General features: G+C 38.2%; 1 protein-coding gene across 1 annotated transcript in view; it reads right to left on the bottom strand.

Moving 5' to 3' along the window:
- Positions 1-14,098, bottom strand: part of ARHGEF17 (Rho guanine nucleotide exchange factor 17) — a 591,511-nt gene that overhangs the window by 40,574 nt on the left and 536,839 nt on the right. Inside the window, exons 11-14 of the mRNA XM_053708724.1 lie at positions 4,858-5,071; positions 3,684-3,757; positions 2,626-2,819; positions 1,739-1,983 (exon numbers count right to left, since the gene is read on the bottom strand). Of these exons, the coding sequence (XP_053564699.1) occupies positions 1,739-1,983; positions 2,626-2,819; positions 3,684-3,757; positions 4,858-5,071 (727 nt within the window). The remainder of the gene's footprint in view (positions 1-1,738; positions 1,984-2,625; positions 2,820-3,683; positions 3,758-4,857; positions 5,072-14,098) is intronic.

Raw genomic sequence — 14,098 nt, 5'->3', positions numbered from 1 at the left:
ACCCACCCCCCCCAACCCATAACGTGTCTCCTTGTTAAGGAGAACTAAACACGCAGCTTTTCTCGCCTATGCCGCAACCTTCACCATGATTTTCATCATTACCTGCAAATTTGAACATATTAAATATTTTTTCTTTCCCACCCTGAGTTGATATTTTAGTTAGGTCTAATAGTGGCCTATTAAGCTACAAGAAAAATATCTCAAGTTTATTTGACATGCAAGACATAAAGTGCTATAAAAATGAGGTTTATCATTTGAGATTCATAGGAGGTCTCCTAGGTCAGAATGTTATCCCTGGGTGACAGGCACTCCAGTACTATAATGTTCACATGGTTTATATATTACTAGCTCTGTGTCTTTCTATAATCTAATTTTCATTGTCAGAACCTTTTGTAACACTGATATTTTATCTCATGTGACATAAGAATTTTATTCATGCAATTTGTATCCTTTTAAATGAACCTCAAATAAAAAAAATTAAATAAATAAAAAATAAAAAGATAGATAATCCCTGTATTACCCATTCCCCAGTTTTGCATAACTGTTATATTAATACACTGTTTACCTCTGTGATTACCTTGTATCTAAGTCTCTGCAGACTGCCCCCTTATCTCAGTTCTTTTGTCAGATTTGCATTTTAGCCAATCAGTGCTGCCTCATAAGTAACTCCACGAGAGTGAGCACAATGTTATATATATGGCACACATGAACGAGCTGTCTAGCTGTGAAAAACTGCCACAATGCACTGAGATAAGAGGTGGCCTTCAAGGGCTTAGAAATGAGCATATGAGACTACCTAGGTTTAGATTTTAACAAGAATACCAAGAGAACAAAGCAAATTTGATGATTAAAGTAAATTGGAAAGTTGTTTAAAATTGCATGCCCTATCATACTCATGAAAGTTTAATTTTGACTTGACTGTCCCTTCAATGTTTTTGTTTGGTCATACATCTGCAATAACTCACGGATTAGGTATCTTTCTATGTCTTCAACTCTACCTCATCTTTTCAAGGGTCATTCATGGGACCACAACTATTTCCTGACTCTACCAGTTATGGTTCTAGATAGATGCTCATTATTGTAGCACCTCCAATTCTCAAGTGTCCACAGCAATAACTTTGCAGGAAAGTTTTTACATGTTCTTTGACATGCCCAGGACAAAGAGGTTAAAGGGAGGAAAATATGAAATTAAATAAGAACACAGGAAAATTAAGTAGAAAATGATGTTAATACTGTCAATATCACCCCAACTCTATATAGCTTGTTTGGTGGCATCTCCAGTTTATAAGGTCTAGATCCAGAACAATGCTATATATACTCTAGAGGGGGTTCCAATCATAACCTAGAATACAATAAAGGTTCTGTGTTGACCATAGTGAAATAAATGTACCACTGAGGTTACACGTGAAATTCATACAGTTACGTCAAATGGCTTTTTTAATTGATGATGCAATTTAAACTTTAAATGTCAAAGACAAACCTCTTCATACTCCCCTCAAAACTTGGTCCTACTATATATTATATTAAAGTCAGCAGCACCACAACTCACAAAGTATTGCAATCCCACTAATAGGGCATCAGGCTGCTGGCTATTATTTTCCCCTCTATTAAAGTCACGCTCAACGCTATAGATCATTCTCAAAAAGAAATTAAACAGCAATGGCTGAAAAAATATCAATGTGGAAAAATAGGTTATGGTTTTCAATTTTACTCATTAGTGATATAATTTGACACTCACCTCTAAAGCTGGAGGATATGGTAGATCGGCTGGCTTGGCTCTGGAGTGTCCCAGAGGGGCTGGGTGATGACTCGTCATCTGTATCGTCACTGTCAAAGGGCACAAGATCACGGCTGGCATTGTCCGCATGCTCAAAGAGCTCCAGCGAGGAGATGGAGATATGAAGGCACTGCTGAGAATTGGAGTCGTCAAGGGTGGAGGGGAGCACCTCTGAGTTCTGACTCACCAGAGTGGTGCTCCTCTCTCTGTAAATGGACACAAGGCAAAGTATGAGGATTATATACAAATGAGCTTCTGCACTGATCAAACAATCACTGCGTAATATTTAGTAGAGTCATAATTCTGTGGGAAGTGCAAAAAAATAGTTTTTCAGAATATTCGTGTGCTGCAGTATTCAGTATAAATACTGACTTTTAACTAAAAATCAACAAAAACGAATGTAAATGTTACTTTGTTGCAGGTTGCAACAACCTTTAGCTCAGGCTCCAACTGCACTATTCCTCATATTAGCATGGCCCAGGACTCTGTGACGAAGGGTCAGATTAGCGCAGCCTCCCACCGCGCTATAGGTAAGTATTTAACCTTGTAAAACATAATTTTAAGGATAAGGAATATATAGTAATGAATTTCTTTAAGTATATATTCGTTATTCTTTAAATAAGTTGGTGCATTAATTCAGATATTCATTTCGTTAAAACAAAATTAATATCCATATATACATCACGAATGTGCATTCGTGATGAACAGATCTCTAGTCTATATATTACAATGCTTTAAATTTTCAGCAGATATCTCTGTAAGATTTTATGATTTCTTGACCCCTTGTTGGAGCGACAGAACGTTTGATCACAGCGCCGCGCCTCTCCCTCCATCACAAATTCTTGTACCTGTAGCTCCTCTTCAGGCCGGGCACAGAAGCGATGCACAAGATCCGTGCTGAACAGACCGCGATGCAGGCTTCTACCGTGGGCTCATTCCTGATGCTGAGCAGGCAAACCTGACCCACGTAGCCGTCGCTATTACACACCCACACCTCGTGCACGTTATCTGTACTACTGATACTGGGAGATGCACACGAGAACTGGAAGGGAAGAGAATTATGGAGAAGAATATGGATTACTGTTCAGTGTACCACATTATAGTCTAAGTAACATATATTTCATTTTCTCAATAAATATCTCTCTAGAACTGCTACTTTGTGATGCTGTATAACCCTATAACCCTAGTAAATCTCCCCTAGACAATGTTCAATATTATTATTATTATCAGTAATCTGCACCACCAGATTAGGTTCATTATTGGATAGCACCAAGATGGTATTGTTTCCTTGGTCCCTATGTTGCAGTAATATAAAGCAATGTTGCAAACTCCCTGCAAACTGTTTGAGGTCAGAGAGGGGCTGCACACATCCAAGGGTTTAACCCTTCGTAAGCACTGGAAGCAGATGGATAATTAGTGATATTTTTTAATTGAGGTATCATGGGCAGTGAAATCACAGTATAGACAAGATCTTAGCCCATGACACTGAGGCTGCAATATTGTTGTGTTTGATCACTTGAGTTGGAAACTCTGTATGGAGTAGGACCCTGTAATCTTTCTGCCTTAGTCAGCCTTCCCGGGCTTTATTGTACCCCCCTGAATAGTGTTAAGATGCTAATGATTTTGTGAACATTTCTTTTATGGAAAAAAAACTCCCCAAAATATCACAACGTGTAAACAAATCTTTATACACTATTGCCAGATAGTATTACACAGACAATATTGCGAAATATAAGGGAATAGTGTCTCACTAGCAAAAGATTTATGCTCAGTAGGGAAATTAAAAATAAATAACTATACCCATATAACACAAGAAACCTGAAATTCTACTCACATAAGACCAAATGCCTAGCTTTTGGGGAACAAATCTGACTATTTAATATCTTGTTTACTAACAATCACCTACCTGCATTCCGCTCCTCGTCTTCATGATGGGAATCGCCTTCAGGAACTCTGGGTCCAGACGATTTTTGCTGGATGCTATAAAAAAGAAATGTGCACAAGGTTATCATGGGTTCTAAATGAAAAGTCCCCCACATACTTATAGAAGTCATTTAAGGGACAGTAAACAGTTTGATATCATTTGTAATATAAAATATTTAATTATGTGTAGTAAAATAACTTTGCAATATACTTTTAATATTTATTTAGTCCCCTTTTTCTGTAATTTAACTTTGAAAATTGTTGATTTTATAAATTCCACCGAGTTTCTAAACGAATATGAAACACAAAAAAATATTTTATAATTCAGACAGATGATAACATTTTACGTTTTCAATTTGCTTCAAATTATTATCAACTTTGTTCTGTTCCCATGTTATTCTTTGTTGAAGAGATATCTAGGTAGCTGTCTGGAACACTACAGGGCAGGAAAGAGTGCTGCCATTTAGTGCTCTTGCAGATAGATAATATTCTTGCAAAATTGCTGCAATATAGTTGTTTAAAATTGCAGGCTCTGTCTGAATCATGAAAGAAAAAATTGAGGTTTCATTTGCCTTTAAGCAATGGAAGCCACCATCTTTAAACTAAGCTTTCTATTTATCCCTCTCTTCTGCTGAGGACAGTTATGGATACACATAAATCATAAAAACATGTGGAATATAGGGTTACTAAAGTAACTATGTAACAGGATTTCCACACAGTCTTGTTTGCACTCTCTCTTTTATTGCCAGTGTTATATATTTCCCTAGTTGCTCTCAGCAGGAGATAGACAAGGGGAAAACCTAGGTTCCATCATGGTGGATAAATAAAAACCATATCTTTAACCTTTGAATAGTATGCAGATGTATTAAATAAGTGTAATTGTTGCTTTAAATACATCATTATCTCATGTATTTAATGTTTAATACCCTGTAAGTCCACAGAGGAGGAAATACACTTTCATGGGGTTAGATAATGCATTTCGTATAAGATGTAGTAACTAAGGTGGGACAGGGAGTGGACGATGATCTGATAAACTCTCATTTCACATGAACGATCTCACACAGAACATGGATCACACAGACCAGGAATGGTGAAAACAGGACTTGCAAATCCATTCTCAGGATAAACAGAAACTGCGTCTAACAAACATTCATTACCCAGTTTCTTCTTTGCTTCCTCAAACGATTGTTCAAAGTGCTGCCGGGCATCTGGGGTGCTGAATTCAAAGATAAAGGACTCAGTGCCATCTGCCTTGGTGGTGGTGAGCTCCACTTTGTTAGGTGGAAAGGACATGGTGAACGCGAGGGACTGCTTCTCCGCCAGCTCCCGATGTACGGTGGCCATCATGTCTTTGATAACATCATCCAGGCTCTGACAGGAGCATAGAATTATGTAACTTAAAGGGTATACATTGGTATGACGTGGTCATAAAACTGATTTAGATATATCCATGGAAATATTGTATCTCTCTTTTTTTTCTTTATTTATTATCCTAGATTAGTTATAGCTAACCGTGGCACACCTGATGTTTTAAAACTACATTTCCCATGATGCTTAGGCCCTCTGCAGTCTAGTTGAGCATTATGGGAAATGTAGTTCTGAAAAATCAGGGGTGACAAGGTTATATTATTTTTGCTTGTGTCACTTTCCACTAATGCCGTTGTCTCTATCAGCCAGTGAGCAATCTGTATGTAGAAAGGAGTTGTGCACAAACACGCACATCCTGTTTTTTAAAAACATTTCCATTTCACTCTTATTACCAAATTTATTTAGTTCACTGTGTTTCCTTTGTTGAAGAGCACACCTAGGATAGGTAACATGTCTGTCTCTGGCGCATTATATGACAGCAGTTTTGCAAGAATATTATACATTGTGCAAAGACTGCTGCCATCTTGTGCTCAAAAGTGCATAACATTGTTAAAAACATTATTGCAAAACTGCTGTCATATAATGCTCCAGACACGTGCACTGTACCTACCTAGGTATGCCCTTCAACAAAGGAGACCACAGGAACAAAGTAGATTTGTTAGAAGTAAAATTGAATTTTAAATTGTACTCTCTATCTGAATCATAAAAGAAAAACCAGTTGCATGTACCATAAAAGTGCAATAACAAAATGGTGTAATGTGTTTAACCCCTGCAAAGCGATTAAAGTCATAGTTAAAGGGATATTAAACACTAAATGCATAATATTGCGGTTATTCCCCACCTCCCTATAGTGATGGGAGCCGCCATGTTGAAATCTAACTCCTGTGTTTGCACAAGTGCAGCATCTCTCCTTCAGATACCTGCAGTGTAACTTAGGTTCCAACATGGCAGCTCCCATGAGCTTTTGAGTTTTTATTTAGTTTTTAGTGTTCTTTAAATACAGCTTCAAAAGCAGCAGTGCGCTACTGGGAGCCAGCTGTGCACAACTGCTGAACCAATCACAAGAGAGGTATGTGCCACCAATCCCAGTCTAGCTCTCATTGTTACTCCTGAGCATACCTAGGTATGACTTTCATCAAATACCAAGAGAACAAAGTATATTTTATAACAGAAGCAAATTCAGAAGTCTCTTAAAATTGTATGTGCTACCTGAATCATTTAAGTTGTACTCTCATGCCTCTTTAACCTATAAGCGCGTAGTAAGTAGTGCTCCTTCATATCCATTATATTTTTATTTCTTTTTAAGAATATAGTGAAATAGTTTTTATGCTGCTCTAGGCCCTGGGAGACCTGTTGAGCTCATTTGCCTCATTTGCCTCATATTTCTGACAGCTGACAGCCAGTTATGCACGTGCACTAGACAACCAGGGATCAGTTGTCTGAAATAAAACAAAATGGAGGGCATATAAATGGAAAGGCATCTCGCTACAGAACTACCCCTCAAAATATGCAGCCCCAGACAAAAACAAAAAACCCACCCCTGGAAACAATAGTGACACCTAGTGGCAATGTGTATTATTACTGCTACAAATGACAGGTACCATTCTGTAAAGCTACTAATAATATGTAGAGGAACAAAACAAAACCTTTGTTAATTAAATGTTAACATTTAAGGACCATTTTATACAGTAGAATTACAGGACCAGCAGATGAATAATAAAGAGACTATGTAATAACAGTTGCTTTGAATTTCACAATGATTTTATTTTCTGACAAATTTAAGTTTCCTTTCCTTTCTCTGTCCTCTGCATCATGTGCCAGCCACTATCCAATCACAGACTCATATACTTATGCACATGGTCAGTAGGAACATACAAAAGGACTGTGCTCAATTTGATATTGGAAGCAATTTGTAACGTTTTTTATGATTCATATTCTGAATTATGAAAGTTAAAATTTTTCTTAACTTTCCAATTTACTGCTATTATTAAATTTGCTTAATTCTCCAGGTATTCTTTGTTGAAAAAGCAGCAATGCACTACTGGGAGCTAGCTGAACACATAGGGTGTTATTGCCCTGTGTGTTTTACTGACCCAAAGGAGTTTTAATTGGACATACAAGTGTAAAAAGAAAATGGTCTAATGAGCATTGTATTATTGCACTGCCGCTTGCATATGCTTGTATTTAACCCCTGCAAATATGTTAAACACATAGTTAAAGTGAGATCCAGAAAACAACGCACTACTCGGAGCTAGATGAGTGAGCCAATGACAGGAGACATATGTGTGAAGCCACCAATCACCAGCTAACGTCCAGCAGTGCATTGCTGCTTATGAGCCTATCTTGGTATACTTTTCAACAAAGGATACCAAAGGTAAAAAGTAAGTTAGGTAATAGAAGTAAATTGGAAAGTTGCTAAATATTATGTGCTCTATCAAAATCATAAAAAATTATGTTCGCTTTACAGTCACTTTAAACTTTCATGATTCAGATAGAACATTTGCTTTGTTCTCTTGGTATCATTTATTGAAGAGTAAAACTAGGTAGACTCAGGAGCAGCAATGCAGTACTGAGAGCTAGCTGAACATATCAGTTAAGCCAATGACAAGAGGCATATAGGTGCAGCCACCAATCATCATCTAGCTCCCAGTACTGCACTGCTACTCCTGAGCATTCCTAGGTTTACTCGTTGACAAAGGATAACAAGTGAACAAAGTAAATTTGATAAAATAAATATATTTATTACAATCACATGCTCCATCTGAATCACTAGTTGTTTTTTACTTTACTATCCATTTATGTTTTCAACAAAGGAGACCAAGAAAATGTGGTAACCTTTCTAAACAAGTCAATTGGAAACAATGTCTACACCATGAAAACCTCATTTTTATTTCTATGCCCCTTTAATACTCTTGAACATGTCTATCATATCACCTCTCTGCCATATCTCCTCTAAGCTATACATATTAAAGGGACATAAAACCCAACATTTTTCTTTCATGATTCAGATAGAGAATGCAATTTAAAAAAAGTTTCCAATTTACTTTTACTATCAAATTTGCTTTGTTCTCATGCTATTCTTTGTTGAAGAGCTACATAGATAGGTAGCGTGCACATGTATCGAGTACTGCATAACAGGAAATAGCGCTGCCATCTAGTGTTCTTGCTAATGTATAACACTTACAACACTGCTGCCATATAGTGCGGCAGACACGTGCACACGCCTGAGCTTACCTTACTGCTTTTCAACAAACGATAACAAGAAAACGAAGAACATTTGATAATAGAAGTAAATTGGAATGTTTAAAATTGTATGTTCTATCTAAATCATGAAAGAAAATGTTTGGGTTGTATGTCCCTTTAAAGGTCATGAAAGACCATGTACCAGTTTAGTAGCCGTCCTTGAACAGTTTCTGATACCACAAGAAGCGCACTGCTCATAACTCTTCCTATAGAACCCATAACCTCCTGCACTTGTGCTTTGCTTGCCCATTTATAACTTGACCGAATATAATCCTATTGGCTCAAAGAATAGAGGCATGGAACTAAAAATGAAACATTCCGCTAATCAGCTAAAGAAACTTTTTTCCAATTTACTTTGCAACCAAATTCACTGTATTTTTTCTGGTACAGTTTGCTGAATCTTAGCTTCTACCATGAAAGCATACTGAGGTAGACTCGGGAGCGTGCCCGTATCTTCAGCACTATATGTGTAACATTAATGCAAACACTGCCATATGAAGATGCTTGCAGGTTCTTGAGCCTACCTCAGTATGATAACGGAAGTTTAACTAATTTGTTTCCCTACCCTCTGTCTAAATCATGGAAGTTTAATTTTGGCGCCCATGTCCCTGTACGGGAATGTTATTTTATAAAGACAGATAGCGCTTGTGAAGATTCCAATGGCCCTTTATTCACGCAATAAATTGTGACTGTAAATGAATATAGTTGATAGCCAGGGCCGGCTGAACCATGGGGCCCAGTGGGAGCCGGCCCTGTTGAGCTAGTTATTAAGTCTAGACAGCTGGTATCAGCCTTGGTCACAGCAGATCATTAGAATTAAACCTTAAGCCATTGACCCTGTATGGGAAGCACTAATCTCTGGCATCTAAAACAAAAACAAACTTTATTCTAATTAAACTTTGTACCAGAACCATCGTTTTTCCAGAAACTACTGTATGTCCTGTTTTGTTTTTGTCACAGAGTTAAAGGGACATTAACCCACATTGTTTTCTTTCATGATTCAGATAGAGCACACAATTTTAGACAACTTTTCAGTTTACTTCAATTATCGATTTTGCTTCATTCTTTTGGTATCCTTTATTGAAGGGTAGCAGCATTGTACTATTGGGAGCTAGCTGATTGTTAAGCCAATGGCATGAGGTATATATGTGCAGCCACCAATAAGCAGCCATCTCCCAGCTCCTGAGCCTACCTAGGTATGCTTTTAAACAAAGGATACAAAGAGAACCAAGCAAATTAGATAATAAAAGTAAATAGGAAAGTTGATTAAAAGTGTATGCTCTATCTTAATAATAAAAGAAAAACCCAGACCAATGCATGCTGGGTAGGTCAACACTCTCAAAAACATTAATATCTGCTTACACGTTCCAGAGGCAACAGTGTGTCAAATATTTGTTCATTTATTATACTAATGATTAGGATCACTTGAGGACACAAGGACCCGATAGCACTGGGTTTCAAGCCCTTAACAATTGTGATGTACCCTGAATGTTGCTGGACGTTAAGGGATTGTTTGTTTATAGTAGCGCAGATCTTGCTGCGAGCGGCTAGATGGCGCTATTACACCCTCCCTCCTGCTGTCTTACTAAAATATCTCAGTCTCGTCGCTGACGCCAAGACCACGCTATGAAAAGCGCAACCCCTATAGAAAGACCAGCGACGTGCAGTCATTAAGGGGTTAATAGAATAGATTCAGAGCGTTGTAAAGACACTCGCTATTCATGTGGGGGTTCTGGTTGAGATATTCCTGCTTAGGAACTAGAACAAACAAACAGTCCTTATTTCCAAAGCAAATTCAGCCATGAAGCCACTTTAGTGATTCAAAGATATCAGAACTGCAGGATCCCAAAGCAGCATCCAAGATCTGTGGCATGAACCATGAAACTGTTACATCGTAGCGTAACTCTCCCCAAGAACCATGAAACTGTTACATCGTAGCGTAACTCTTCCCAAGAACCATGAAACTGTTACATCGTAGCGTAACTCTCCCCAAGAACCATGAAACTGTTACATCGTAGCGTAACTCTTCCCAAGAACCATGAAACTGTTACATCGTAGCGTAACTCTTCCCAAGAACCATGAAACTGTTACATCGTAGCGTAACTCTTCCCAAGAACCATGAAACTGTTACATCATAGCGTAACTCTCCCCAAGAACCATGAAACTGTTACATCGTAGCGTAACTCTTCCCAAGAACCATGAAACTGTTACATCGTAGCGTAACTCTTCCCAAGAACCATGAAACTGTTACATCGTAGAGTAACTCTTCCCAAGAACCATGAAACTGTTACATTGTAGAGTAACTCTTCCCAAGAACCATGAAACTGTTACATCGTAGAGTAACTCTTCCCAAGAACCATGAAACTGTTACATCGTAGCGTAACTCTTCCCAAGAACCATGAAACTGTTACATTGTAGAGTAACTCTTCCCAAGAACCATGAAACTGTTACATCGTAGCGTAACTCTTCCCAATCCACGGAGCACACGTACCAGGCAGTAACCATTTAAAGGAACACCTTGTAATTACAATATTATTCTGCAGTCTTCATGTAGATTAACAGATCAGCATCTGAATGGTTTTACAAAAGATTAACACTGTGTTTGCAATATTTTTCAAACTTCACCCACCCCTTTCCTAATTTGGGGGAAACAATCCAGACTTGTGGCTGGAGACAACAGGGCTTGCCACTGTCATTGTGATAACAAAATCTCCATTGTTTGGTTTCAGCAGAAATGCTAAGATAACATAGTGCAAATTACAGAGAGATTTGTGGCAAGGTTAGGCCGTGTGCTCTTTCAGTTTCAGTACTTAAAAGACCTAAATTAAAGATAAAGGGGGAGTGGCAATAAGTATTAAAAGTATATTTTGAGATCTAAAACGTTTATAGAATTACGCTGAGATTTGAGAGACAATGTCATATACGCCCATGTTCAGCCCATGTTACGAAAAAATAACAATTACACTTTGTATTTTGTACTTTTAAGACTAAATTTCTATGTGATTTTTGCACTTCCAGTGTACTTAAAGGGACATGAAACCCAAAATGTTTCATTCATGATTCAGATATAGAATACAATTTTAAATAACTTTCCAATTTACTTCTTTTATTTAATTTGCTTCTTTCTCTTGTTATCCTTTGCTGAAAGGTTTATCTAGGCAAGCTCAGGGGCAGCAGAGAACCTAGGTTCTAGCTGTTGATTGGTGCCTGCATATATATCTCAATTGTGATTGGCTCACTCATGTGTTCAGTTAGAAACCAGTAGTGCATTTCTGCTCCTTCAACAAATGATTCCAAGAGAAAGAAACAGATTCGATAATAGAAGTAAATTAGAAAGTTGATTGAAATTGTATTCTCTATCTGAATCATGAAAGAAACATTTTGGTTTTCATGTCCCTTTAACCCCTTAATGACCGAGGACGTACGCCATACGTCCTCAGAAAAAAGGCAGTTAACGCCTGAGGACGTATGGCGTACGTCCTCGGTTTGGAAAGCAGCTGGAAGCGATCCTCATCGCTTCCAGCTGCTTTCCGGTTATTGCAGGATGCCTCAATATCGAGGCATCCTGCAATAACAATCTGTACCCCTCCGGTGCAGAGAGAGCCACTCTGTGGCCCTCTCTACACCGGACATCGATGGCCGCAATCGTTGGTGGGTGGGAGCTGCAGTGGGAGGCGGGTGGGCGGCCATCGATGACTTCAGAGACACAGAGGGGGGCGGGATCGGGGGCGGGAGAGTCAGGGGCGCGCACAGACACGCGCGCGTGCGCGGGGGATCGGCGGGCGCGTGCACGGGAGGGAGCGGGTGGGAACCGCTTACACTACAGAAATAATCATGTAATAAGTGGGAGGAAGAGGGGGAATAAATGCCTCCAAAAAGTAATCTAAGGGATCTGGGAGGGGGTGGGGGTTGGTCGTGGGGAAGCTACACTACAGAAAAATGTAAAAAAAAAAAAAAAAAAAAAAAAAAAAAAGAGAAAAAAATATTGTTAACTGGGTACTGACAGACAGCTGCCAGTACCCAAGATGGCCCCCAATAAGGCGGGGGGGGGGGGTTAGAGAGCTGTTTTGGGGAGGGATCAGGGAGGTTGGGGGCTAAGGGGGATCCTACAAAGTAGCATATGTAAATATGCTAAAGATGTATTTTTTTTAAAAAAACTAAACTTTCATTTTAGTACTGGCAGACTTTCTGCCAGTACTTAAGTTGGCGGGGACAATTGTGGGGTGGGGGAGGGAAGGGAGCTGTTTGGGAGATATCAGGGGGTCTGATGTGTCAGGTGGGAGGCTGATCTCTACACTAAAGCTAAAATTAACCCCGCAAGCTCCCTACAAACTACCTAATTAACCCCTTGACTGCTAGCCATAATACATGTGTGATGCGCAGCAGCACTTAGCGGCCTTCTAATTACCAAAAAGCAACGCCAAAGTCATATATGTCTGCTATTTCTGAACAAAGGGGATCCCAGAGAAGCATTTACAACTATTTGTGCCATAATTGCACATGCTGTTTGTAAATAATTTCAGTGAGAAACCTAAAATTGTGAAAAATTTAGCGTTTTTTTTAATTTGATTGCATTTGGCGGTGAAATGGTGGCATGAAATATACCAAAATGGGCCTAGATCAATACTTGGGGTTGTCTACTACACTACACTGAAGCTAAAATTAACCCTAGAAGCTCCCTACATGCTCCCTAATTAACCCCTTCACTGCTGGGCATAATACACGTGTGGTGCGCAGTCTCATTTAGCAGCCTTCTAATTAGTAAAAAGCAAAACCAAAGCCATATATGTCTGCTATTTATGAACAAAGGGGATCCCAGAGAAGCATTTACAACCATGTATGCTATAATTGCATACGTTTTTTGTAAATAATTTCAGTGAGAAACCTAAAGTTTGTGAAAAAAATTGTGAAAAAGTGAACAATTTTTTTTATTTGATCGCATTTGGCGGTGAAATGGTGGCATGAAATATACCAAAATGGGCCTAGATCAATACTTTGGGATGTCTTCTAAAAAAAAATATATACATGTCAATGGATATTCAGGGATTCCTGAAAGATATCAGTGTCCCAACGTAACTAGCGCTAATTTTGAAAAAAAGGGGTTTGGAAATAGCGAAGTGCTACTTGTATTTATGGCCCTATAACTTGCAAAAAAAGCAAAGAACATGTAAACATTGGGTATTTCTAAACTCAGGACAAAATTTAGAAACTATTTAGCATGGTTTTTGTTTGGTGGTTGTAGATGTATAACAGATTTTGGGGGTCAAAGTTAGAAAAAGTGTGTTTTTTTCCATTTTTTCCTCATATTTTATAAAAATTTTTATAGTAAATTATAAGATATGATGAAAATAATGGTATATTTTGAAAGTCCATTTAATGGCGAGAAAAACGGTATATAATATGTGTGGGTACATTAAATGAGTAAGGGGAAAATTACAGCTAAACACAAACACCGCAGAAATGTAAAAATAGCCTTGGTCCCAAACGGACAGAAAATGGAAAAGTGCTGTGGTCATTAAGGGGTTAAAGTACAATTTACGCTGTGCATATTTAATATGATTTATTTCTGTGTAATTTTAAAATTACATTAGTTTTTAATAAAATCCGATTTTTGATGCACCTTAACAATACAATTATTTCCTGAGTATTTTTTGTGTGAATGGTTCAATTATTTATTGAAAATAAATTCTTACATTTAGCATATGATGATGGTGAAGGTAATATTCATGGTACCACCTTTCTATCATAATAGACAGGTGACCAGGCTCATGAGTTTAGAACCTCTCA

The sequence above is a fragment of the Bombina bombina genome, chromosome 3 (genome assembly GCF_027579735.1).
Source record: "Bombina bombina isolate aBomBom1 chromosome 3, aBomBom1.pri, whole genome shotgun sequence".
Taxonomy (NCBI): Eukaryota; Metazoa; Chordata; class Amphibia; order Anura; family Bombinatoridae; genus Bombina; species Bombina bombina.
This window is presented reverse-complemented; position numbering and strand designations above follow the sequence as displayed.